This window comes from Mauremys reevesii, linkage group 4, assembly GCF_016161935.1.
Source record: "Mauremys reevesii isolate NIE-2019 linkage group 4, ASM1616193v1, whole genome shotgun sequence".
Lineage (NCBI taxonomy): Eukaryota > Metazoa > Chordata > Testudines > Geoemydidae > Mauremys > Mauremys reevesii.
The window spans coordinates 96,359,047-96,383,927 of record NC_052626.1 but is presented as its reverse complement, the minus strand read 5'-3'; the positions used below and the strand labels follow the sequence as shown (position 1 = coordinate 96,383,927).

At 44.7% G+C, this 24,881-nt stretch overlaps 1 protein-coding gene across 1 annotated transcript in view; it reads right to left on the bottom strand.

Moving 5' to 3' along the window:
• GALNT18 (polypeptide N-acetylgalactosaminyltransferase 18) overlaps window positions 1-23,149 on the bottom strand; it is a 496,636-nt gene extending 473,487 nt beyond the window's left edge. The window contains exon 1 of the mRNA XM_039538363.1: window positions 22,570-23,149. Within this exon, the coding sequence (XP_039394297.1) occupies window positions 22,570-22,633 (64 nt within the window). The 5' untranslated portion in view covers window positions 22,634-23,149. The remainder of the gene's footprint in view (window positions 1-22,569) is intronic.
• Between the last annotated feature and the right edge of the window lie 1,732 nt (window positions 23,150-24,881).

The following is a 24,881-nucleotide window of genomic DNA, read 5'->3' as shown; positions in this document are numbered from 1 at the left end:
AACAAGAAGAGCAGGGGGAAATAGTTTTACTCTGCCAGCATCTCACATCTGAGAGCTTATTTAAATTCTGTGGCACCTTTTGAGACTCATCCCTAATTAGCTTTTCCATGCAGCATGAGAGAAAAGCAGAAGAAGTCACACCTTGATAGCCTTTACTACCCTCATCGAGACTTCATGACGTCTTGGTACAATATCCTTCCATTAAGAAGTCACGTCTTTCCTGCTCTGTCCTCCTCCCCCACAGCTTCTAGACATGGTGTTTGGGTTTTTTACCCTGTTCCTAACTAGACCCCCAAGGTCTGTTTCCATTAAAAGATTAAACACAGTGCTCTGCTCAGTAGGAAGGTGCTTGGTTTTCCTTTTCTCTTCCAGAAACACATCATTCAGGAGCTTTCCAAACACCTTTTATAGCCAAGGAAGACAGCTGTCTTTTGTATTTAATAAGAGCAATACACAGCTATTTTAGAGATTGCAGAAATGGCATTGATGCCACAGCTCCAGTATTCTCTTTGGCACTCTGCATCATGTGTGTAAAAATACACAGACACACATCAAATACTAACACACATGCTTTTGAAAAAGGAAAAGCTGAACTCCACAATGTGACAGAAGGTTGTTTGGTTTAGTATTTTCCCTCCTCTCTCTTTATTTTGGAATCAGATTTGTAGTTTCAGCCTTTCCCCTTCTGGGAGGGAGGAGGGGAGAGAAGAGAATGAAATAAGGCTAAAAATTAAATCTGATGCAGTGAAGATGAATGTAATCAATTTCAATGTGAAAACTATATCCCATGAAATTCAACTTGTTTACTTGCTTTAGTCTTCTAAAGAATTCTAGCAGCTTGAGAGAGCAAATATAATTTACCAGGCAAACAGAGACCAGAAAAATGTCATGCTTGTCCTAGCTTTAACAGTGTAATATTCTGCATAAGCCTGATGCCTCGACTACTGCTGGAACAGAAGGCGAGTGTGTTATTTGGAGCCATTATTTCAATGTCACCTATAGCATCGTCTCTCTCATGATTAAATTTATCAGGTTTGACCTTTTAGTTTAGAGGCACATATTAAAATAAAATTAACTGATTTTGGAGGGAAAGAGAAACTTCATTTGTTCTAGAATCATTGCTACTGTAAATGTATCAGTTCTTTAAAAAAAAAAATCTGCTATCACACATACTGACTAGGCCATAACATTTTTAGAATCAAATTGCAGCTGGAAAGCCAAACTTATTGGACCAAGTCAATAAATAACTCTGTTTCATATAGTCAATAAATAACCAACTTAGGTGCCTTCCAAATCCATTTACAACTCATCGTGCAGACATTATGCTGCCATACAACCGTTACCTAATGGCTACATAATGTTTCATTTATTAGAGTTAATAATTCCTGTTATGCTAGTAAATGGACTAGCATGGTTTATCATCATCCCTAATAGTTTCTTTATGAACTAAAAGGGCGGCTGTCAGGAGCAATTGGTACACCACATGAATAAGTCTTTTTTAAAAGGCACTGTTTCTCATTTCTGGAGAATGCTGTTCAAACACAGCTGTCATGGGCCTATCGTGTTATGTTATGGCAGACATTCATTCTCACTGCTTTTGTTTGCGGAGTCCAGTGACTGCAATAAGCTGGAGAGTGCATCACTACATCTCTAGTTTTGAAAAGTTCTTTGATTTATGCAAACTATTGACCCTGATCTCATTGGTGCTGCACGGAAATGCCAAATGAATTACACAAAACCTTTCCCACAACCACAGAGAACAAGCAGCCTGCATTGAAATAGTTGTGGGAATTCTGTGATTTAGAGAGAAATTAACAGAAAAAAAAAAGAGAAGCAGGGAGCTGGGGAGGAGACAATAAGTTGTCCATGTTTATATGCCATTCCACACATGCACACCAATGACAGAAAAATCATTGTCTGTACTTTGAGTCAGTGAACAAGCACAACACCACATTCCTTAAGATACAAACATACATGACTGCTACCCAGCGTTCAAATTAAGCCGTTTATGTTCGTTCAATTACATAACTGACAAGCAATATTTGTAGCCTATTTGTAGCTGCTCCCGCTATTTCTATATTACTAACTGTCCCAGCTCTATTTGTAATAATATCCATATCTATAAACGTCAAGAAAATATCCATGAAAGGTGACCTGAGAAGGGAAATAAGTTTGGATTTTTTCCTCTTTTGTGATAAAGGCCTGAAAGTTTTGTTGTTTCTAAAAGGTTTAAGCGACAACATTATGAGGAGAATGGCTTGTACTTTATGTATTTGCTGGAGGTTTCTGAAGGACCAGAGCTTGAGTTCAGGCTTTCTCCAGCCTTACTTGAAGAAGCAGGGGTGTGGAATGACTTTAAAAAATAATCTTTTCTCTCGCATACTTATCAGGCATTGAAGTTATAGTTAACAGAAACAAATTAATTTTAATACCCTCTGGCCCCAGTTCTCGGTTATTCTGTTCTTATGTTTGGGATAGGAATGGAGCAAGGGGACAAACGTTTCTAATCTACCTTTGTGCTCCCCAAGTTCTGGAGCAGCCTGGCACCTTCACAGCCCCTATTGTAAGTTAGGACAACCCTAACTTGTGCTTTCCTTCTCACAATCCCCTATGGGCCTAGAAATCAGAGACTGACTATAGCACCGCATACTTCCCCACCCTGCACCACCCATAGCCTGCACCCCAACATGCTCCCTACAATAGGGGCTGGCAGCAGGGCTGGCACAGAGCCATGATGCCATCTCTGTGATGTTCGGGGAGGACCCATGTGCAGGAGATATCTTGGGGACCAATTCCCTTCTTTAAGGCCTCTTTATGCTGCCAGAGCCGTGCAAAGAGGTCTTAGCATAATAGAATCAGGCTCTTGATTATGTAAAAGCAGCAAAGAGTCTTGTAGCACCTTATAGACTAACAGACGTTTTGGAGCATGAGCTTTCGTGGGTGAATACCCACTTCGTCGGATGCATGTAGTGGAAATTTCCAGGGGCAGGTATATATAAGCAAGCAAGAAGCAGGCTAGAGATAACGAGGTTAGTTCAATCAGGGAGGATGAGGCCCTCTTCTAGCAGCTGAGGTGTGAAAACCAAGGGAGGAGAAACTGGTTCTGTAATTGGCAAGCCATTCACAGTCTTTGTTTAATCCTGAGCTGATGGTGTCAAATTTGCAGATGAACTGAAGCTCAGCAGTTTCTCTTTGAAGTCTGGTCCTGAAGTATTTTTGCTGCAGGATGGCCACCTTAAGATCTGCTATTGTGTGGCTAGGGAGGTTGAAGTGTTCTCCTACAGGTTTTTGTATATTGCCATTCCTAATGTCTGATGTGTCCATTTATACTTTTCCGTAGAGACTGTCCAGTTTGGCCAATGTACATAGCAGAGGGGCATTGCTGGCATATGATGGCGTATATTGCATTGGTGGATGTGCAGGTGAATGAACCGGTGATGGTGTGGCTGATCTGGTTAGGTCCTGTGATGGTGTCACTGGTGTAGATACGTGGGCAGAGTTGGCATCGAAGTTTGTTGCATGGATTGGTTCCTGAGTTAGAGTTACTATGGTGCAGTGTGCAGTTACTGGTGAGAATATGCTTCAGGTTGGCAGGTTGTCTGTGGGCGAGGACTGGCCTGCCACCCAAGGCCTGTGAAAGTGTGGGATCACACTTCAGGACCAGACTTCAAAGAGAAACTGCTGAGCTTCAGTTCATCTGCAAATTTGACACCATCAGCTCAGGATTAAACAAAGACTGTGAATGGCTTGCCAACTACAAAACCAGTTTCTCCTCCCTTGGTTTTCACACCTCATCTGCTAGAAGAAGGCCTCATCCTCCCTGATTGAACTAACCTAGTTATCTCTAGCCTGCTTCTTGCTTGCTTATATATACCTGCCCCTGGAAATTTCCACTACATGCATTCAACGAAGTGGGTATTCACCCACGAAAGCTCATGCTCCAAAACGTCTGTTAGTCTATAAGGTGCCACAAGACTCATTGCTGCTTTTACAGATCCAAACTAACACGGCTACCCCTCTGATACTCGACGCTCTTGATTATAAATCCCTTTCCTTTTCATTTGCTCAGGTTTCACTTCCTTGATACTGGTCATAATCCTACTTGTTCTCCACATGTTCATTGAAACGGCCAGGAAAAACAAAATAAATTAGACCTGAATCTCTCTTTTAAAACAGTAAAGTCAGAAAAATACCTTACAAAAAGCCACCTTTCAGGACAGTCTTTACATATCATAGGCAGCAAAAAAAGAGCACAAACAATTTTCTTATTTGGAAATCAGTGATGTTTCTGACCTAGATGTAATATAGCCAGTATACTGCATGTAATAGATTTAGGCTGTAATGACATCAATTTTGTCTGCTTTCCTCCATTATCTGTATCATCCACATGAACACTGAGTGGAACACGTAGCCACAGCTCCCTATGTCATCCGTGCAATACCAGCAATATCCTGATTTTACACTCATTTAGCCGCAAGAACCCTCTGAGGCGATTAGGCTGGAAGCCGGAGAATGGCAGGACAGGGAGTCAATGCCATTGTAGATATACCTCAGGTGTGTGTGAAAGGAATGTTCATATTCTTAGTGACAACACATATTGAATAGATGGGGAAAGAAAAACTGCATCATGGTATCAACAGCAAAAGAGAGGATTTACTGTTTAATCTGCCATCAGCCTGGGGTGGGGAATGTCACAAAAAGCTCACTGTACTTGCAGACAACTCAGTGAAAGGATGGTGTCATTTACCATTACATACTATTACCCTATGGCTCAGGAAAAGTTATATTACCATTGAAAGAAATGACTGTACAACATATAAACCTCTACGCACTCTACATCTTAGATTGTCCATTGTATCCCAGCCTGCTATCGGTACATTAGAATCCTCTTCACTGAGACAGGTTTTCCTGAGTACAAGTGCTACACTGATATTCACCACATCCCATCATAACTTAATCTTTATTCTTTTCGTCACTACCTGGCAATTTCTGAATTAAATTAATAGCAATAAATAATAATGAGGCCAGAACTTGGAATTTAGCCCTATTGATTACCTGACAATGCATCTCCATTATGGGCCACATCGGTGTTGCGTTGGGCAAGGAGCCCCACCACCTCATAGGAAGCTTCCAAGAAGGACTATGCCTGCCACTCACATACATGCTTCACCAGCCATTGGGATGGTATAGCCTGCTCTCCATGGCCAATTCCACCAACCGGAATGTGGGAGCGGGGGTTCGCCCTAGCTCCTCACTCCCTTTGGGGTGATTTAGGCCCCAAATTGTAACAACTTTGGCGACCTAAAGGGAAGCAGATCTGCTGTCATACCTGGCCCTTTCTAAAGGAACACACGGAGAGGGCCTAAGTTCCTCGAACCTTCCTCTCTTTTCCCATCTTGCACTTGGGCTACAGACAATGTGTCCCTAAATGGGATTTTTGCTCACTGACTCGTTTAATTAGCAGTCTTTGCTGCTCACTGTCATTACACTAGATCAGTCCCCAGTAAAGGAGCCATTCTAGGATAAGCATGATTTTTGCAATCCTTACTCAGGCAAAACTCACTGATTTTGAGTTGAACAACTAATTGAAATCACAACATTGAACTGATTTCAATGGGAGTTCAGCCTGAGTGAGGAATGCAGGGCCAGGCTAAAATGAAGTGAGCTGTCCTTTTATAAATAAATAGGCTGTATTAAGATACAAGATATTTCAAAAGAAGAAAAGAAACCCACTAGACTACGATATATTCACAGTCACCACACGCAGAACATCCTGGGGGAGGTGAGAAAGGGAAAAATAGAATTTGGTCTTTGAATTCTTACATTGCTTCAAAATGGTCATGAGCCAATCAAACATTGCTGGCGAATGTGGTGTGTTTACTTTAACACTTGCCAACCCAGCAGCAGAGACACAGAGAGAGCAGAGGGAAGTGGGACAGAAGAGCAAGAGAAGAGATGACAGCAGTGGCACCAGGATACTTGGGAAGAGGCCATCCACTGACCTATTGAAAGTGGGGGCTGGAAACTGCTCATTTAGTCTTTCTACAGCTGTAGTCCATGTGAGACTCAACTGCCCTGCACACTCATCCTGACCGAGAGGTCAGTTTGAAAGGAAATCATAGCATCATTTCCTAAAACGAGTTATTTCATGAATAACCTCTCACTGGTAGCACAATCCCTGCACAACTGCCCATCCAAACGGTGGTCCAAGAGATGGATTAATCGGAGTGGAGGAAGGGGCTTATGGGCTGCTGGCAATGAAAAGGAAAGGCATTAAACCATGCGCATCACAACAATTTATCCCTAAGCCTGCCCCAGGATGTCCCTCATTGCCTTTATTTGTGCATGGCCTATGGAGTGTGAATGATGTGGATTTTGAATAGTATAGCTGTTGAGTCCCCCCGATTTCATTCCTGGCCTCAGATTTTCAAAGGTATAAGTTACACTGAGCCAGGATTTGCTCCATTTCATGCACCTAAAATGAGAAGAGAGCTCTGTATAGAACAGGGGCCAGCACGTTGAGTTCAGGTTAAAAACTGTCTATGCAGTGTTGTAGCTATGTCAGTCCCAGGATATTAGAGATGAGGTGGGTGAGGCAATATATTTTATTGGACCAACTTCTGTTGGTGAGGGAGACAAGCTTTCAGGCTCCCAAGCTTCCTCAGCTCTGGGAAAGGTATTAAGAATCTCAGCAAAATACAAGATCAAACAGATAGCACATATGCTAAACTAAGGGACCCTTCAAGGTAGATGGTCCAGTTAACCCCTCGGCAGGCACAGGAAAAGTAGGGGGTAGTGGGTTACAGAGTCGTGTAATAAACCATAAATCCAGTGTCTCTTTTAAGGTCATGATATTTAATGACAAGCAGAGTTATGAATTTAAGCTCCCAGACATCTTTTAAGAGTGTTTTGCAGGTTTCCTTGGAAGTCTGCACCAGCTCAGTGGGTAGTTGAATCTTTCCTTGATGCTGTCAAGGGGGCCAGTGTATGGCTTCATGGGGGAGGGGAGCCAGGGATGGGTTGGGGTCTTCCAGGATCACAACTAGCATGTCAACATCACCAGTGCTAACCCACTAGTCGGGGGGAGGGAAGTGTCTGCTTGTAGCTTTCTAGACAGTCCTGTGTTCTAAAAAATGTGAGCATCCTATACCCTCACAGCCAATACTGATGGCAGTGAAGCATCCCTGGTGATCCCCAATGCTTGCATAACCATAGAAAAGTAGACTTACTGTTGGACCATTTCTGAAAACTCTGACCACCATATGCAAGCATTTGTATTGCATTCATGAAGGATAGTATCAGAGCATCTCTCCATGCAAGTAGCCTCCTTACAATATTGCAAATGGGACTACTTGGATGAATAGGGGCTAGATACAAATCATCTTCCTAACTTCTGGTTTTGTACAGCACACATCACCATAGAACCCAAGTGGTGATTGCCTATGGATGTGGTATAAAATGAGACCATCTTTGGAAATCAGTTGCGACACATCCATAAACAACCATGATGACAATTTCACAGGATATATTCTGGGCAAGTGAACTAAAATAGGGATTTGAATGTAGTCTATTGCTCCCTAGCCATTTGGGATCCAAACTGCTGCAAATCCATGCACATGGTCCTATGCATTACCAAGAGTCACAGTTGCGCATATCAGGATACAATTAATGCCCCTGCCTATCTGTATGACAGTAACTCCCACAGTGGGTTTTCCAACTGTAGAATGATTTCCCATTGACCAGCAGCAATTTGGCGCTGCACGTTTCCACAGTGTAATCGGCACTTGCTTCTTCACGGTCAGTGCAGCTCTCATTATATTGTTCCTGTGATGGAGGGCTGGGGCAAGCTCAGCACTCAGATCCAGAAACGTGGCCTTTTGAATCCAGAAGTTCTACAGCTGCTGCATGTTGTCCCAAACCTGCATTATGATGCAATCTCACCAGTCAGAGCACATTTCTCAGGCCCAGAAGAGGTGCTCCACCATCTGCAGCTGCTGTGTGAATGCCCCCCACAACAACTCTGAATTGGTTTTTGCTATATCACACAACAATCTGTCCTCTATGAAATTCTCATCAGCAGGGAACATGACTTTCTTCTTGCAACTCTGCAAATACCAGAGGATTAGATGTCCTGTGCTTGCAAGGCTCAGAACACTGCAGAGCTGTGCCATCTGTGACAGAAGCCTTGAACCTGCAGCATGGCCGCCCAGAGGCGAGAGGAAAGTGGGGCAATTTGCCCCAGGCCCCGCAGGGGCCCCCAAAAGAATATAGTATTCTATAATATTGCAACTTTTTTTTAATGGAAGGGGCCCCCAAAATTGCTTTGCCCCAGGCCCCCTGAATTCTCTGGGCAGCCCTGACCTGCAGACAGTGAAGACAATACAGGTTTGTGGGATTTTTTTTATTTTTTTTTAAAAAGCACAAAAATTATGGGATATGCATGATAGTAGGGGGATGGAGAAAAGTGCATATGCTGGGAAATTGATTACTTATTCCTAGTCACTCCTGAGACTCATTTCTGCACGCATTGCCAAAAAGTTCCCACAAGTCATAGTGCTGAACTGTGGCGAGTTGCACACTGAGATACCTACCCAGTGTGCACTGCATTGTGCATTGACACAAGTATCCCAGTGATTGCACAGTACCAACCTCAAGGAGCCAATGTAATTTGTGCCAGCCAAAGTTTGTAGCGTAGACATGGTGTTAGGCTCCTAACTTCCACTCACATCAGTGGAGCTGAAATAGAAATTAGGAGGCTAAGTTGCTTCAGGGATTCCACCTAAAATGACCTTCATCTCTCTTTTCTATGATTTGATGCTACTGTGCTTGTTAATTACATGAGACTTTTAAAAAAAAACACACATACCCTTGATTTTTGCTGTAAAGAATAATTCTATGTGGAAGATGATTTCAATGTCCTCAGCAAGAAATGAATCTCGAATACGTTGAATTAATTTTTGCTGACTTCAACAGATAGTCGGTCACTCAAAACATAACCTCTGAAGGATCAAGCAACCAGGGAAACTTAACTTAAGCTATGTGCTTAAAATATGCATTAAGTAATTCAAACCAATTTTAGGGTGCTTCAGACTATAAAGTTTCCCTACAGTGATTGTACATCATTGGCTCTGCTTTACAAGAAACATTTATAAACTTACGAAACACTCAGCTATAAAAAATGTGCTCCAGGCTAACATTGGGCATTAAAAGGTCAAGGAGTAATTTTTTTTACATTCCCCACCCACCCACCAACCATTTAGCCATTTGAGATTAAGGGAGTGCCAAAAATCACCCCCCGGCCCAAGATTTTACTGGTATCAGATATTGTTTTATACTCCTAGGCCACAGCAAAAACAATAGCTTGGGTTTTTAAATACCAGTTTTTGGAACATGAACTATTGCATGGCCAAGGCTTTTGGGAGATGTTTTAGAAAGATAACACTTCTGAAAATGTATCACTTGCAATGTTATATTGATTGTGAGCAGTTCTCTTTTAGGACTATAACAATGCATATATTAATGGTATATTAGGATTGATCTATAATAGAGGTCAATAGGATACCAAATATCCAGCTATTATGTAAGCAACTCTGTGGAAAAAACCCAACTAGAAACTTTTGGGAACATGGCTATTTTTTCCAGGGCTGTTGTCTCTGGCACTGCTGCCTCAAATTATCCCAAATGTCTGTCACCAACACTATTCAGCATTTCCACAAAGCATAGCAAATATCAAGAAAATCTGTGCAAGCCTGCAGATTTCAGAGCAATATGAAGTGTTGTCCTTTAAACAGGAAAGAGAGGGATGATGGAGGGAAAGTGGTCCTCTACATATCCATCTCCAGCAGAGGAGGCACTGAAAGGTATGAAGCAGCCCATTCAATTTTAGGGAATGTTTTCAGCTGAACTAAGAACATGGAGATGAATACAACCTGAAACAATAGCTGAGATGTGTGAATTGCTCCATTCATCCAAGTGTGTGTTCCCACCATACTCCTAAGTGCTTTAGAGCTGTGATATGCATGAAGTATACCAGTTCTCAGCCCCCCAGCCAAAGGGGCAGGACTTCCCCAGATCCTGGCTCATGAGGGGGCAAGAGTGGACCTCAGAGAAGCCCCCCAAAAGAGAAGCCCCCCAGAATCCAGCTCACCTTAGAGAGAAAGATGGTCCAACTGCAGTAGACTAGATCCAGGTGCACACGCACAGGAGGCAGCTCGAACACAGCCAGAGGGGCAAGGCGCCCCAGTATCCCAGCTCATATATGGGGGACTGGGAGGTGGATTCAGAGCCTCCCGGCTGTGGGCACAAACATGCATAGGAGGGAGAATGTGAGACTGACAGGTTGTCTTTGCTCCTATTTACCCCCATGTTCCCATTCCCATAGGGTTGCCAACTTTCTAACTGCTGAAAACCAAACACCCTTGCCCTGCCTCTTTCTCCAAGGCTGAGGCCCCACCCTCCCTCCCATCACTTGCTCCCCAACCCCCCCACCCCTCTGCCCCTCTTTTGGGACTTACCTGCTGCCTGCAGAGCCAGGCTGGGAGAAGCTGACATGGAGCCTGCCTAATCAGTGTATGGTGGGGGTTGGTCCCTGCAGCAAGGGGCTGGGGCCAGGGCCATCAAGGCACAGGAGGAGGGTTGGGCAGGATTCCCCCCTCCCTGGGCAGTGACACCTACCTCTTGGAGCCTGGCCCAGAAGCCACCCCCTGCGCTGTTAGGCATCAGCAGTCATAGGCGGCAGGTTTGTATAATTTTTGGTGGGGCCCAAAATGGTGGTGCCCCCCCGCTCCCGCCCTGTAAGCAGATATAAAATGAAGCTACAACGCGTCAGTGCCACAAGATTACAAGGGTCAATTAAAAGTGGAAAGTCAGAAGCAGCACTTGCCTACTTCAATATACAATATTATATTTTGTTGCACCTGTTGTGATGAAGTGGGAATGTTCTTAATATTTTCTCTGAATACTGTGTGGGTGCCTCAGTTTCCCCTGCAAGATGCCAACTGAAGGTGTTGGGGACAAAGAGATCAGGTGGCCTCCTTGTCCGGAAGAGAGACAGAGGCCAGAGGAGGGAGTGTCATTTTGGAGCTGGCTGGGGAAATGGGGAGAGACCCAGAACTTGGTTCTGGGCTCCCCACCCCCCAAGATGGACCTGACAGAGGGGTTCTGTTTTCTGTACCAACAAGCTCTGTTTAAACTGTGTTCCTGTCATCTAATAAACCTTCTGTTTTACTGTCTGGCTGAGAGTCACATCTGACTGCGGAGTTGGGGTGCAGGGCCCTCTGGTTGCCCCAGGACCAGCCTGGGCAGACTCACTTTGGAAAGTGCATGACGTGGAAGGGCATACTGAATGCTCCGAGGTCAGACCCAGGAAGGTGCAAGTTTCTTGCCCTGGAGACAGTATGCTCCGAGAGAGGAGGCTCCCCCAGAGTCCTGACTGGCTTTGTATGGAGTTGTTCCAAAGCATCACAGCATCCCCTTCCACACCGTGCACTTCCCAGAAGTCCGCACAGGCACTGACACTCCCTCCTCTGGCCTTTGTCTCTTTTCCAGGCATTAGGAGGCCACCCGATCTCTCTGTTCTCCAACACCTTCAGTTGGCACCTTGCAGGGGAAACTGATTTGGGAGAAATGAAGTAAAAGCTGCCCAAACCGAGCTTGAGCACTCCTGAATTTTGAGGTGTTCAAATCTGGCAGGTGCTGCGGGTGGGAGAGGGCTGTGGGCTCCATGGGGGAGCTTGGCAGCAACTGTCTGGAGCTGCTCGGAGCCAGATACGCTGGTCTGAGTGGCACAGTAAGCGGTTTGGGGAAGAGGTAGGGAGTACCGGGGGGGGCAGTCAAGGGACAAGGAGCAGGGGTTGGATGGGGCAGAGGTTCGAAGGGGCAGTCAGGGGACAGGCAGCAGTTGGATAGGCATGGGAGTCTAGGAGGTTTATCAGGGGACAGGTAGGGGGTGCGGTCCTGGGGGGGAAGTTGGGTGGGGTCTCAGGAGGGGGCAGTTGGGACCTCAGCCCCTATCTAAGCCTCCCTTCTCCTTGTCCCCAAGGGGCAGTTAGGGGCAGGGGTCTCGGGAGGGGGTAATCGGGGAACAAGGACCAGTGGTGCTTAGATAAGGGGTGGGGGTCCTGGGGGGCAGTTGGGGCAGGGGTCTGGGGAGGGGGCAATCAGCGGCCAGGGGTTGGGATTCAAAGGGCTCTGGGCTGCTGGCAGCCGTGGGGATCCCAGAGCCCTTTAAATCCCAGCCGCGGCCGGGAATCAGAGGGCTCTGGGCTGCCTGCAACCACGGGGAGCCCAGAGCCTTTTAAATCCCAGCCGCGGCTGGGAATCAGAGGGCTCTGGGCTTCCTGCTATGCCGGGGAGCCCAGATCCTTTTAAATCCCGGCCCTGGGATTTAAAAGGCTCTGAGCTCCCCGCCGCAGCGGGCAGCCCAGAGCCCTCTGATTCCCGGCCGCGGCTGGGATTTAAAGGGCTCTGGGCTGCCGGCAGCACAGAGCAGGGGAGAAACCTAGCTCCAAATATTGCTGGAGCAGAGCCCCTCTCTGTGAATATTCCTGGGGCTAAAGCCCCAGGAGCCCATATAAGTTGGCGCCCATGTCAGAAGTTAAGCTGTTGCTCCTCTGACTCCAGCCACAGCTGCTGCTGCTCTTTCCATGTCCCAGTGGCCAGATACTGTGGCCAACTGAACTTTTAGCATCTAGGTGGCTGTGCTGACCGGACAATGCCTGGTTCCCTTTTTGACGGGACATTCCAGTCAAAAACTGGACACCTGGCAACCCTACCTTTCGAGTGTACCACCTCTCCACATCCCCTAACCCTCAACCTCTCCCACCATCATCTGCTCTTATCCCCCTCCCATCTCTGCAGCCTCAACTCCCCCACCCTTCTCCTACTTTTCTGCCCCATAGACACTCTTCCCAGGAAGCATTCACATATCTAATTTCCCCCTCCTCCCCCCCATGATTTTGGTGATGCAGGGACAGTAGGGTGCACTGCCAGAGCTAGGCAATTCCATGCCTCCCTCACCTTAGGCCCCCCAAGATCACTCCCCTCCTCTCCATATCCACCTCCCCCCCACATAATCCCCCGTCCCTCACAGCAGCCTTCCCCATCCCTATTCCTCAGCCCCCCTAATATGCCCAAGGAAGTATTCATATGCATCTTTTTCCCCCTACTCTCATTACTTTCCCCTAAAACTAGAATGGGCACTTAGGACTCAAATTGTAGCAGGCTCCAGTCATTCAGTTCAAAACTCCTTTTGTCTTTCTTATGTGGGGGCTTGTGATTAACTGAGCTTTGATTGCTGTGAAGTCACCCTTTAATAACACATCTGAGATTCATCCAGAGACAAAGTGAGTGAGGTAATATCTTTTATTGGATCATGGAACAGTTTGTGCTCACCCCTGTGGTGCCTCCTGCTGGTTGCTGCAGGAATTAGCTCTGTCCATCAGCAGAGCACCATCCTCTTGTGGTGTCTCACTGTCCGTCGCTGCTTTCTTTTCTTTGGCTGGGTTCTGCGCAGCCACTCCAAGGGCTGCTCTTAACCCTTTGCCAGCCAGTGAGGGACAGCTGCCCTGGCACAGACCAACTTCTGTTGGGCAAAGAGACAAGCTTTTGAGTAGCTCCAGCCTGTAGCCCCAGACCTGAAGAAGAGTTTTGGGTATCTCAAAAGCTTGTCTCATTCACCAACAGAAGTTGGCCCCATAAAAAGGATTCTCACCCACTTTGTCTCGCCCATCCTGGCATCAACACGACTACACCATCATTCAGGCATTAGTACCTCCCCATTTAACAGTGCAAGGCAGCAGAAGCAAACCATTTTGGGGGGAGGCTCTAACCTGGGAACCCCCTTTGTCAAATGACCCAAAATGTGGGTAATTAACACTACCCAGCATAATCATGAGGCATACTGAAGTTCAAAGCAATCCAGTTAACCACTTGGATTTTAGAGCATATACAAAACAGTAGGAATGGAAACTCTACCTGTTCTTTGGTATTGGCATGTGTACAGTGTAACAATCGACAGAGTCTATAAGATGCCACAGGACTAACAGACATATTGGAGTATAAGCTTTCATGGGTGAATACATTTGCATCTGACAAAGTGAGTAACAATGTACATTTTCTTAAATATCCATCTCAATTTAGGGTCCATACATTACCTTGTGAGTGTCAGGTACTAGCCTACATAAAACTCAGATTGAGACACTGTTGACCCATATTTCATCAATAGTTTGATCTTTAGCTCTGAGCAAAGCCAGCAACCAACCTAGAAATCTTTTTTTAAAAGGCTGTTTTTTAACCTGGTGCTCAATGACTGACTTGAAATTTGGGTTATTAAACCTACCCCACACTGTATAAAGGAACACAGTTTTTTGTTTTTTTTAATCCAACTAAGTATGTCTATCAGAGATGACTTTGAAAGGTCTGTCAACAGTTATGACTCAACCTTAACACTAAGTGGTGCTCCCACACTACTATAATTCAAATAAGTCATACAATTTTGGCTTAAATATAATATCAGTTGATAGACAAACTCCAATCCACCCTAAAACAATGCAATATGAATCCCTCTCATAAATATTCCCTTCCGTTAAGCCTATGCCCCCTAGAGCTATGAAGATTTCACAAAGCTCTATCCTCATATTTGTTTTGGGATTTCTACTTTTAGTTTGTTGCATTAAAGGTATGTATGAAAATATGTAGAATAGGTGCCTTCTCCATTTTAATAATCAGAGTTTTCTAAAGCAACCATGGTATTATCAATCTTTTGTTGTATATAGGTGGTGTAAGGAGACGCTGTGTTGGGGCAATAATGCATGGATGACTACAGTTATGATTGCAGAAGATTCAGTGATGCATACCTTACTAGCTATTCAAGAGCAGAACTGAGCCGGAGGGATTCAATTTTCACTTGGATAAAGAAGTTCAACTATCTGAAGGCAAAACCCGGCCCTGTGTATTTATGAAGCATAGGGACGGTGTTAAATGTTATAGTCAGCCATGGTAAAAAGGCAGGCTGGGATTTTCAAAAGCTCTCAGCATCAGTCTAACCCCATTCCCATTGAAATAATTTCCTACTGACTGTAATGGAAGCCTGCACACAGCTCTTTTGAAAGTCCCCTAGGGTACGTGTACACAGAAAATAAAGACCCAAGGCAACAAAGTCACCCGTCTGCTGCTCCTGAGCTCTGAGCTGTAGGGCTAAAAATAGCCATGTAGACATTTCAACTCAGGCTGCAACCCAGGCTCTGAATCTCTTCCCTCTTGCAAGGTTTCAAAGCCCAGGCTCCAGCCTAAACCCAAACATCTACACTGCTATTTTCAGTCCCTCTGCGTGAACCCAAGTCAGTTACTCTGAGCCTTGCTACTGCGTGTCTTTCTTTTGCGCTATAGAAATACTCAGAGTGCCCATTATTCTGATAGTGGATAGTCCTATGTAGGCAGGTAGCAGATTAGAACAGACTGCCCTTCCATTGAACACTCAGATATACAATACATGAGTAAAGTGGGAACTGTGGTTCAAGGGACCTCTATTAAAAACACCGCCTTTGGGGCAAATTCTGTTTCTCTTGTTCACGTGAGAAGTTCCGTGGATTTCAGTGGGGCTGCTCATGCCGAGTATGGTGAGCAGGACACGGCCCTGTAAGTGCAATTAAATCAACTTGTCTCTCGAAAGAGATCCAGGTATACAACATTTGAAACATTCTTGTTTGTACTATTCATAGTTTCTGTTCCCTCTTTACGTTTCAGCCACCCTGTTATTAAAATCATGTCCTGCTCAATGAGCAGCAAAAGATTTAATCACTGGTGTAAAGTTACAGTTAGGCTGAAACATCTCATCCTCCATATGGAAGAGAAACATAAAAGTGACAATCAAAGGGTGTTTTACACTACGCCCACTCCCCTAATGAGTGAACTAAAATGATGGAGTCACCCATTCTGAAAGTCAACTCCTTCCACTAAATTTGACTTCTGAATCTAATAGGGAACGTAATACAAGCTTGTACTCCATTTTTCATTAGCGTGCATGCTTGTTTCTCAGTTGACCGAAGATTAACAGAACAGGAATGACTCATAGGAAAGACTCAGATGCCAAGGGGAGTCCGCTAACACTGTACCTAAATTTGGAAATGCATGATTTGTATCTCTTCTACCGATGCCAAGGAAACTGCTGTATATCAATGGCTCATGGCAGTTTTGACCTTTAAAAAGTACAGAACTCCTTGGGAGGTACAGATGGCAAGACCCACTGAAAAGTGCGTCATAGGCACAATAAGCTTCTGATTTTCAGACTCAACTATCTACTGTGATATAATGAAATAGTCTGATGGATGCAGCAATATATTAACACATGAGAAAGTCTGAATAATAAATATCCCTTTTTGCTGTATCTAACTCCCTCAAGTTTGGGGTTTGCTTTTGTGTATTCAGAATCATATCAAGGACATAAATAAAACATTCAGCAACATTTTATTACCATAAAATAAGATGCAGTGTTATTTGTTAGAGCTACAACAAAACAGCTTTTCCGGTTGCTCAAATATATTTCAAATATTAATTAATGTGCCATAAGTGAGGCTTGTGATCAAGTCTACTGTCACTAATAGATTTGTTTACTCAGGGAAGTATAAGAGAAAGAAAACAAATGGCTGGAAATGCACTAAAACCTTCAGTTACATTACAGTCTTTATCTGTCCCTGATTCATGCTACTCTTCTGTAAGAACAGCATTTTCTTTTGCCTCTCCCTTAACTATTACATAGTTTCTTCCATCCTGGAGATAGTTGGTGTGGCCCTGAAGGCCCAATTCTGAAAACCATGACCACCATATGCAAGCATTTATACTGCATTCATGAGTGATAATATCAGAGCATCTCTCCATGCAAGTAGCCTCTTTGTAATACTGTAAGTGGGGCTACTTGGATGAATAGGGACTAAATTAAAAACTCAACTTATCTTGCATTTTTGTAAAACACCCATCACCATAGAACTTAAGTGCTGACTGTCTATGTACATGGTACAGAATAAGATCTTTGGAAGTCAGTTGCTGCACATCCATGATAGTAAATAGAACATATTGCATATTCTATTTATTGACATTTTATGTATTATATAAAAGACCTGTATTAGAGCACTGTGAAGCATATCAAGCCAAACTTACCCATGGCCTACTCCATTAGAGGCACTCCATGTCCTTCCTTTACCTGTTTTCCTGGGTCTTCCTCTTGATCAATTGGAAGAAAAAAAAGCTGAGATCCCAAATATCCAGCAATTAACTAGTAAATCCAGAATGCTCCTCTAGCTCTCATTATTTCACAGAGCCATTGTCTGACTGAGCTCCGAGATCCAACAGAAAGATCTGCATTAAAATTTGTTATGCACAGAGAATAAAAATTCATTTTATTCAAAATAAAAAAGCTTCCGATTTAAGAAAATTCCTAAAACCGGTCAGTAGCTCAAAGTCACAGCCTTAAGTCTTTCTAGCTCTACAGTAGATCACTATGTTTTACTTACAAAAAGTTTCACAGCATCAGAGCTCAGTCATTAAAAAGTGTGCTCCTAGTTAAAACTTGGCATATAAAAGGAAGTTTTAAACCCTAAGTGGTTAAAAAGTAAACTCACATGCACACAGCTAGTTTTTAAAAGTGTCATTTACAACTTCACACTTTGGGGGAAAAAAAGCAGACATTTGGCTACATTCAGCTTTAGTGCAATGTAACTGAAAATAATGGCATCTACTTACACCAGGTCTGAATTTGGCCCAGTGCATTCATTTGCTACACATGAAGTAACAGTGCTTAAAAAGTCAAAACTGTCTGAATGCCAGGATCTCTGGGCCTGATCCAAAGCTTACGGAAATCCATGGAAAGGCTCTCACTGATGTTGACAGGTTTTGGGTCAGACCCTCTGAGTGACAGTGCTAATATCAAAACTTATTTCTCTTAAAATTAATTTGGCACATAAGGCTATGGAGGGAAAGGCTTATATCAAAATCAATTACACCTCTTGGGGGTAGGGAGAGGTGCAGAGTGTCATTTTCAAATAATTAATAAGGTATAGAAAACAGTCTAATTCATCTAGATAACTCTGTAAATTTACAGATAGATGTATACCATCATATCAAGGCAATTATGGTCAGTTTAAGTCACAGCATAAAATCCAGACTTAAAAAATATTTGAGAGACATGATCTAAATATCTCAGCTACCTATGCTGGATTTGCCTTTAAGCCACGATTCAGGGAAAGAACGAACGAACGAACACGTACACTTACGCATGTGCTTAACTTTAAGCAACCAAGCAGTCTCATTTAAGTCACTTCAAAACATTTGTGTGCTAAGAATTAAACAATTTGCTGAATCAGACCTTTTTATTTGTGACCCCTACATATCATCCATAGTTATAGATGTTAGGTGCATGTCCACAAGACACTAAACCCTTCTATAGTTAGTAACAAATTAAGACTCAGATTAGCCAGATTTCTCCCTCATACTCCAATGTAGCCCCACTGATATCACCATCCATGTCAATGCCATTGATGCACACAACTGAGAGCTGGATTGGTCCCAGTGTTATCTGCCTGAAGATTTCAAGGCATTGTGTAATTAACCTACACTATTCTCGAAGTCTTGCAATAACATCCTATTATCTCAGCACAAATGTTCAAAGTCGGCTGAGAGAATTAGATTCAGCAAAAGATAGGGGTAAAAATAGAACTGCAGTCTTGGTTTATGAAAATCTGTAAACACTGCTAAAACACATTTTAAAGATATATTTAATGGGTGGGCAATTAACAGAACATCTGCCAGCTAACAAATACAGAGTATAGCTCTTCTCTGATGTCATTTCCTGATGCAGCAATTCTAGTAGTGGGACCTTTTTTTTGGAAGCACAGGATAGTCTTGCAGCATCGATCTTTTGTATCGATAAGGGAAATAACCGTTTCAGAAACACATGGCATGACCTTGAATACCTGGCTGTGAACTCCTAGTTCTGTTAGCTATTAATGTGAAGATAGCTTTCTATTGTGCGGCTGCAGTCATTTTTAAGTTTTGCAATTGTTTTGTGAATTAGTCTGTGCTCTTTATAACAGTGATGTCCTGTAAAGGGCCACTATATTTTTTTTGTACACAAATGTTTTTACAATTGGGGGGGGGGGAGAAATAATCTTGGAAGTTATCAGTCCATATATCAACACTAATAGGTGTAGTCATACATTTCAACTTGATATGATCCCATTCAACTTTGTTAGATTTAGACTGTCTTAGACTATGTGCCTGAATTTAAGGCAAGTAAGCCCTTCCTTTTATTCCTATGTCTGAGCTATCTAGAATGGGGCCAGAAGCACAAGGGTAGGGGGCAGGTGTACACAAACATTTCGTTTGTGGCAAGCCAAGGCCACATTCCAAACTCACTGTCCGTGTGGCTCCTGTTGACACACATTGACAGTTTACATTGAGCTTGCTCTAACCCACTTTGAAATGGAACTAGATCAAACTACAATACAAAACCATTAGTGTGTGTTGGCAAGAGCCACATGGACAGCTGGTGAGGGGTAAGTTCACAGCAAGCCAGGGTGTGAATCAAGTGTTCATGTAGACACGCTGTAAGTGGACACCCTCCGGCTCTCTTCTTTGGCAGATGGGTAAGGAGAGGTAGAATACAGGGGATCCCAAGCTCTGCTTCTCTGCCCCACCCACATATTTGCTAGTATAGCTGAGCGGGCCAATGCAAGCGGGTAGTAATTTGGCCTACATCAGCAAAGTAGTACCCCAGTCCCACCCAAGCAGAGGATGAATTAGCCCTCAAAGAGGGACGGCTGAAAAGTGGATAAAGTACTCTGAAAAAAAGGGGTAACAGCTTTGCTAGGAAGCCAGAGAAAAGCAAACCCACAAGAAGGGAGGTTAAGAGACTCTAGCAGAACACAGGATCCCTCTTGTGGGAGAGTGATGGGAAGAGGGGAAGTTAAGCAGAGAGTTTGAGGATGGATCAAAAACCTGCTGTATTGTTTGGGGGTTTGGACTCAAAGGGTATGAATTCTTCTGTGGCTGAGGGGCCATTATACTTCAGTAGGAGAAGCTTGACAGATTCTCAAAGGAGAGCTGTGCCCAGGGAAAGACATTGGGTGGAGATTTCAGATGATCACTTTGTTTATTTTGGACTTTGGCTGCTCTAGAAAAGGTGGAATTTGGGGCTTAATTTACCCAGCCTGCTAGAGGGAAACTGAGGCAGTGGTTTCACTCAGAAGTTCAATCAATTCATCCATCCCAAAGTCTTCTGTTCCATTTGTACTGGTTGTAGAACAACAGAGGACACCATACCACAAAAGCACAAAGAGGGTTAGGATCAATAAGAGTAAAAGAAACTGACTAGATAGTCAACTCCATGACAAGAGTAAATTCTAGAATGCAAAAAAACTAACCTCCCCTTCCTCCCCAACACACACACAAAAACCCAATATGCTGCTTCTCTGGAAGGCTGTGCAATTGTTTTAAGACAGAGTATTGTGTGCTGAAGGTTCAACCTGGTATAGAGAAGATCATTAGAGAAGAGTTCCAGACCATTTGAAGCCTACTCTACAGACAAGCTGATCTGGAAACTATTAAATACAAATAATCCCCAAAGTAAGGTACAAATGCACATAATTTCATCAAAAATATATGGCTGAAATGTGATGGAATTATGTTCTCTTTACTACCTGGGCTATTGGAGGTGGGGGAGAAGAGAATCAGAATAGGTTCTCGTAAGACAACAAGATACCTAACAAGGTAGGACAGCAAAACATTATTGCCCACAAACGTCAACAGAAAGAAGAAAAAGATTTAGAAATAGCAAGAGCCTGACAAAAGCAGTTTAGTTTTCTAACTACTAAGAGAGATAATTATCACATACCCAGTCATCAATGTTAGATAATCAGCATGACAATGGAGATAAATCCCTCGGGTTTCTGACAAGCAGCTTAAAATGCGTCTTACAGCACTGGCATAGAAATGAAAATCCACATTCTACTGAAAAAATTAAAGAACCATCCAGGAACAGAACAAAGTTGGTCCCAGAATAGAACTCTGAAGGATTTCAGTTAATAGCTATAGAAACAGAACACAATCTGCATCGCTGACACAATAAGACATGTAAGATCAGAGTAAAAATGCAATTCTTATTACCAACACAGGTTTCAGTACCAAGGTGTTTTAAAGGTGCTTTGCAATAATTTTTTTAAAGGAGAATTAAACCAGCCTACAAAATCTTTAGTGGAAGTTGAGACACACACACACACACACACAAGTTTAGACTCAAACAAGAGTTGCCATCATGCCAATCCTCTCTGTACATCAAGGAAGAGTTAATGTTAGTAGAATCAGGGCTTGGCTACACTGGAGAGTTGCAGCACTGGTGGTGGCTTTACAGCGCTGCAACTCACTCACTGTCCACACTTGCAAGGCACATACAGCGCTGTATCTCCCTGGCTACAGTGCTGGCTGTACTCCACATCTGCCTGGGGAATAACAACTGCAGCACTGGTGCTGCAGCGCTGGAGTGCCAGTGTAAACAGTGATTAATCTTAAAACTGACCTCCAGAATTTTCCCATAATGCTTTTAACTAAAGAACTCTTTGTTTTGTTACGATGCCTCTCTTTGTTTTGTTGTGAACTCGGGGCTGGGCTCCCGGAGCTGCTTATCTAAAAAACAAACACAGCTACTGTTTGCTGTGAATGAGGCAGGCAGGGAGATGAATGTCTACAGCTAGTGTTTGCTTGAGGAGAGAAACAGCACGGTGAGGGGGGAAAAGGGAGTCCGTCGGAGCAGCTGCTTATCTGGTCTGCAGGCTATTTGCATTTAAGAGTGAATGAGGGGTTGGGGAAGTGGTCAGAATTTGCAAGGCAGGGAGCTGACACTGTCCTCTCTCTCTCTCCCCCATGCTCTCTGTCACACTCCACCCCACCCCACTCTTTTGAAAAGCACATTGCAGCCACTTGAATGCTGGGATAGCTGCCCATAATGCACCACTCCCAACACCACTGCAAATGCAGCCACACTGCAGCGCTGGTAGCTGTCAGTGTGGCCACACTCCAGCACTTTCCCTACACAGCTGTACGAAGACAGCTGTAACTCCCAGCGCTGCACACCTGCAAGTGTAGCTAAGCCCTCAGTTTGAACATTGGAACTTAAGACTTAACTTATTGGATCAGACTGGAGGTCTATCTTGTTCAGTCACCTGACAGTGGCCAAAAGCAGATACTACCTTTTTTTTTAAAAAGCGAGAACCCCACAATAAGCAGATATGGAATAATTAGCCTCCTACATTAGGTTTCATGTGGATCTTGAATAGCAAGAGACTGATTTAAGCCCTGAGGCATGAGTTTAGTATCCTTTCCAATATTATTATAAGTAATTAGGATAAGTCTGGATAGTCACAAACATCCAACCCCTTGTAGAGTATTGCATTTTGGGTTTCTGCCTGTGGAACAAGTTCTTCCACCATTCCCTTCTTTATAGGCTCTAACTTCAGGGCTTAACATGCTACAATTGAGAATTGGGCAAGACTCCTTTGGAGTCTGTGGGAAAAGTCAACTCACCAGAGCACCCTTTTGTAGTTGGGCACAGCATAGCAGTTTTCTCCTGTGGAGTACACTCTGCCATAGGTCACTCTGGTCCCACAGCAGTCTGCCTCTTTTTGTGACTTTGTCCACCAGTCAGGTCATAGTTTAGTTCCACCACTAACAAAAATACAGCTAAAGTCCAAAGGCATATCAACACAGAAGATCCTTCTGCTTCCTCTGTTGGGCTTCAATGCCCTTTTCTCAGGGCTTGCAGGGGAACTTAGTCCAACCCTCCACTCTGGTTTCCAGCCACTTATTGAACAGCTAGGTCTGCTCCTTCAGGTGTGCTGCTGTTTTCCTGGGCCACTTCCTATCTCTGAGCCCCTCATACTGTTCCCCTACAGCCTGCACTTATCATGGCTGCTTTTCTGGTTTCTCCTTAGGTCCTACCAGCTCTCTATTTCTCTGCTAGAATTCCAATCCCTCAGGACTGCCTCCTCTCTGTTCCCTGCCCCAGACTTTCTCAGACCTAGCGCAGGAATTAGTTCCAAACTGTGACCTTCTCCACTGAGCCTTTCCCAGAAAGAGAGGGCACTCCCTACCTCTTCTACAGCTTTCATTTTCTTCTTTTACAAACACCCAGCTCCTCCACAGCTGGGCCTAATAAAAAAATCAAACCTGACACCCTCCAGGTGCAGCAAGGTGAGCTAATTGAGCTCTCAGACTTCTGTTAACCTTTTGTTCACCTGTGCAAGGTGGACTCCATCAGAGTCTATTAGCATTGCTTCTCCATCAGCCACAGGGGTCTTAGTATACAGGTAGAAGGCATGCCTGATGGGTGCCTTCACTACACTCTCATCCCCTCCTGCTCCATACAGGGCAACAGACAGGAAGAAGAACCTAACTAGCTGGCAGTGCTGCAAATTTACTATACTGGTGCCCAAGGTGAGGAGCACATTAAGCGGCTCAAGACTGAGTACAGAAACACTGGAGACCATGACTGAACCTCAGGTAATGTGCTGGCTTTGTGCCTGTTATATCAAGCTGAGCTCAGAGCCAACAGTGATGCATGATTACCAGGTTAGCTGGGATGATGCCCTGCTGGTCCCAGAATGTAGCCTGGGGACTGGGGGGAACCAACAGTAGGCTCAGAGTGAGGACAATGAAGTGACACTGTTGCTGAAACCAGTCCCAGAGGCAGGACCCACTCTAGGCACCAGCAAAGCAAGGACCTGTGAGGAGCTGGGCTTAGTCCTGGCTGCAGGAAGTGACTCAGCCGCTGTGGTGACTCTGGCTCCCAGGCTCCTGGAGAGATCCCTGAGCCCTGGCGGCTGGTGCTGGTAGCCCGGAGCCCTGGCTGCAGCCAGGAGAGGGGAATCTCCAGCAGGGCCCTTCCCGCTGCTCCCCAGGAGCCTCTCCCAGGGCAGAGCCCCCAGCCTACCCAGGGCCCCTGCCCCGGGGTGCCCCACTTGGAGGGAAGGTAAGAGAGACCTGCCCCTCCACCCCGGCCCTGTCACACCCTGGCTGCAGAGGGAGGGTTTGGCCCCAGGCTGCCCCCAGCAGAGCTGGTTGCGATTCCCTGCCCTGGGCCTGGGAAATCTCCCGCCAGCCCCCGTTGTGTGCGGGACGGGGGGAGCCAGCCCGTGCTGTGCAGCCCCAAGCACTCAGGAGACAGACCCCCAAATCATGAGTGTGTCTGAAAATAATAAATTGGGAGCAGTGTGTGCGAGGGAGGATATTTGTGGTTTAAAGTATTCCGCTCTGGCTGCTGGGTGGGGCAGCCCCTCACCCCCTCCTGCCCCATGGGGGAGCTGCCCTTGTATCTCTCCCTCTCATTCTCCTCAGTTCCTACTCTGTTTCTCTCCCTTCCCCAGCCAGTCTGCTCTTGCTCTCAGTCTCCCCCCTTTATTGCAGCCCTGTTCCCATCTGCCCCATAAATTTTCCCTCATTTCCCTGCATTGCCCCATCCTCCCTTCAGCGCCCCCATCCCCTTCACCCCCTCCTACATTCCTGTTTCCTCCCTTATCTGCACCCCCTCCCCTCTTCAGCCCCCTCCCACTCCCCCCCTTGGATATGTCTATGGTTATGGTCTGCATAACTTTGCTGGTCAAATTCTCTGTTTTCATTTTTTTAAATTTTAAACAGTCAAAAAACAAAACAAAAAAAATTGCAAAGTGCAAACGTGTAAAAGCCAAAAAGAAAGGGGGGGGAGAATGTTTTTGCTTGGGGCCGCAAAAACCTAGAGCCGGCCCTGCCCAGAGGAGGCTTTGCCACAGGAGCAGCAGCAGCAGCACATCCTGTGGCCATACTCAGAGGAGCTTACTGAGGTGCCCCACTGCCCCCAAGGA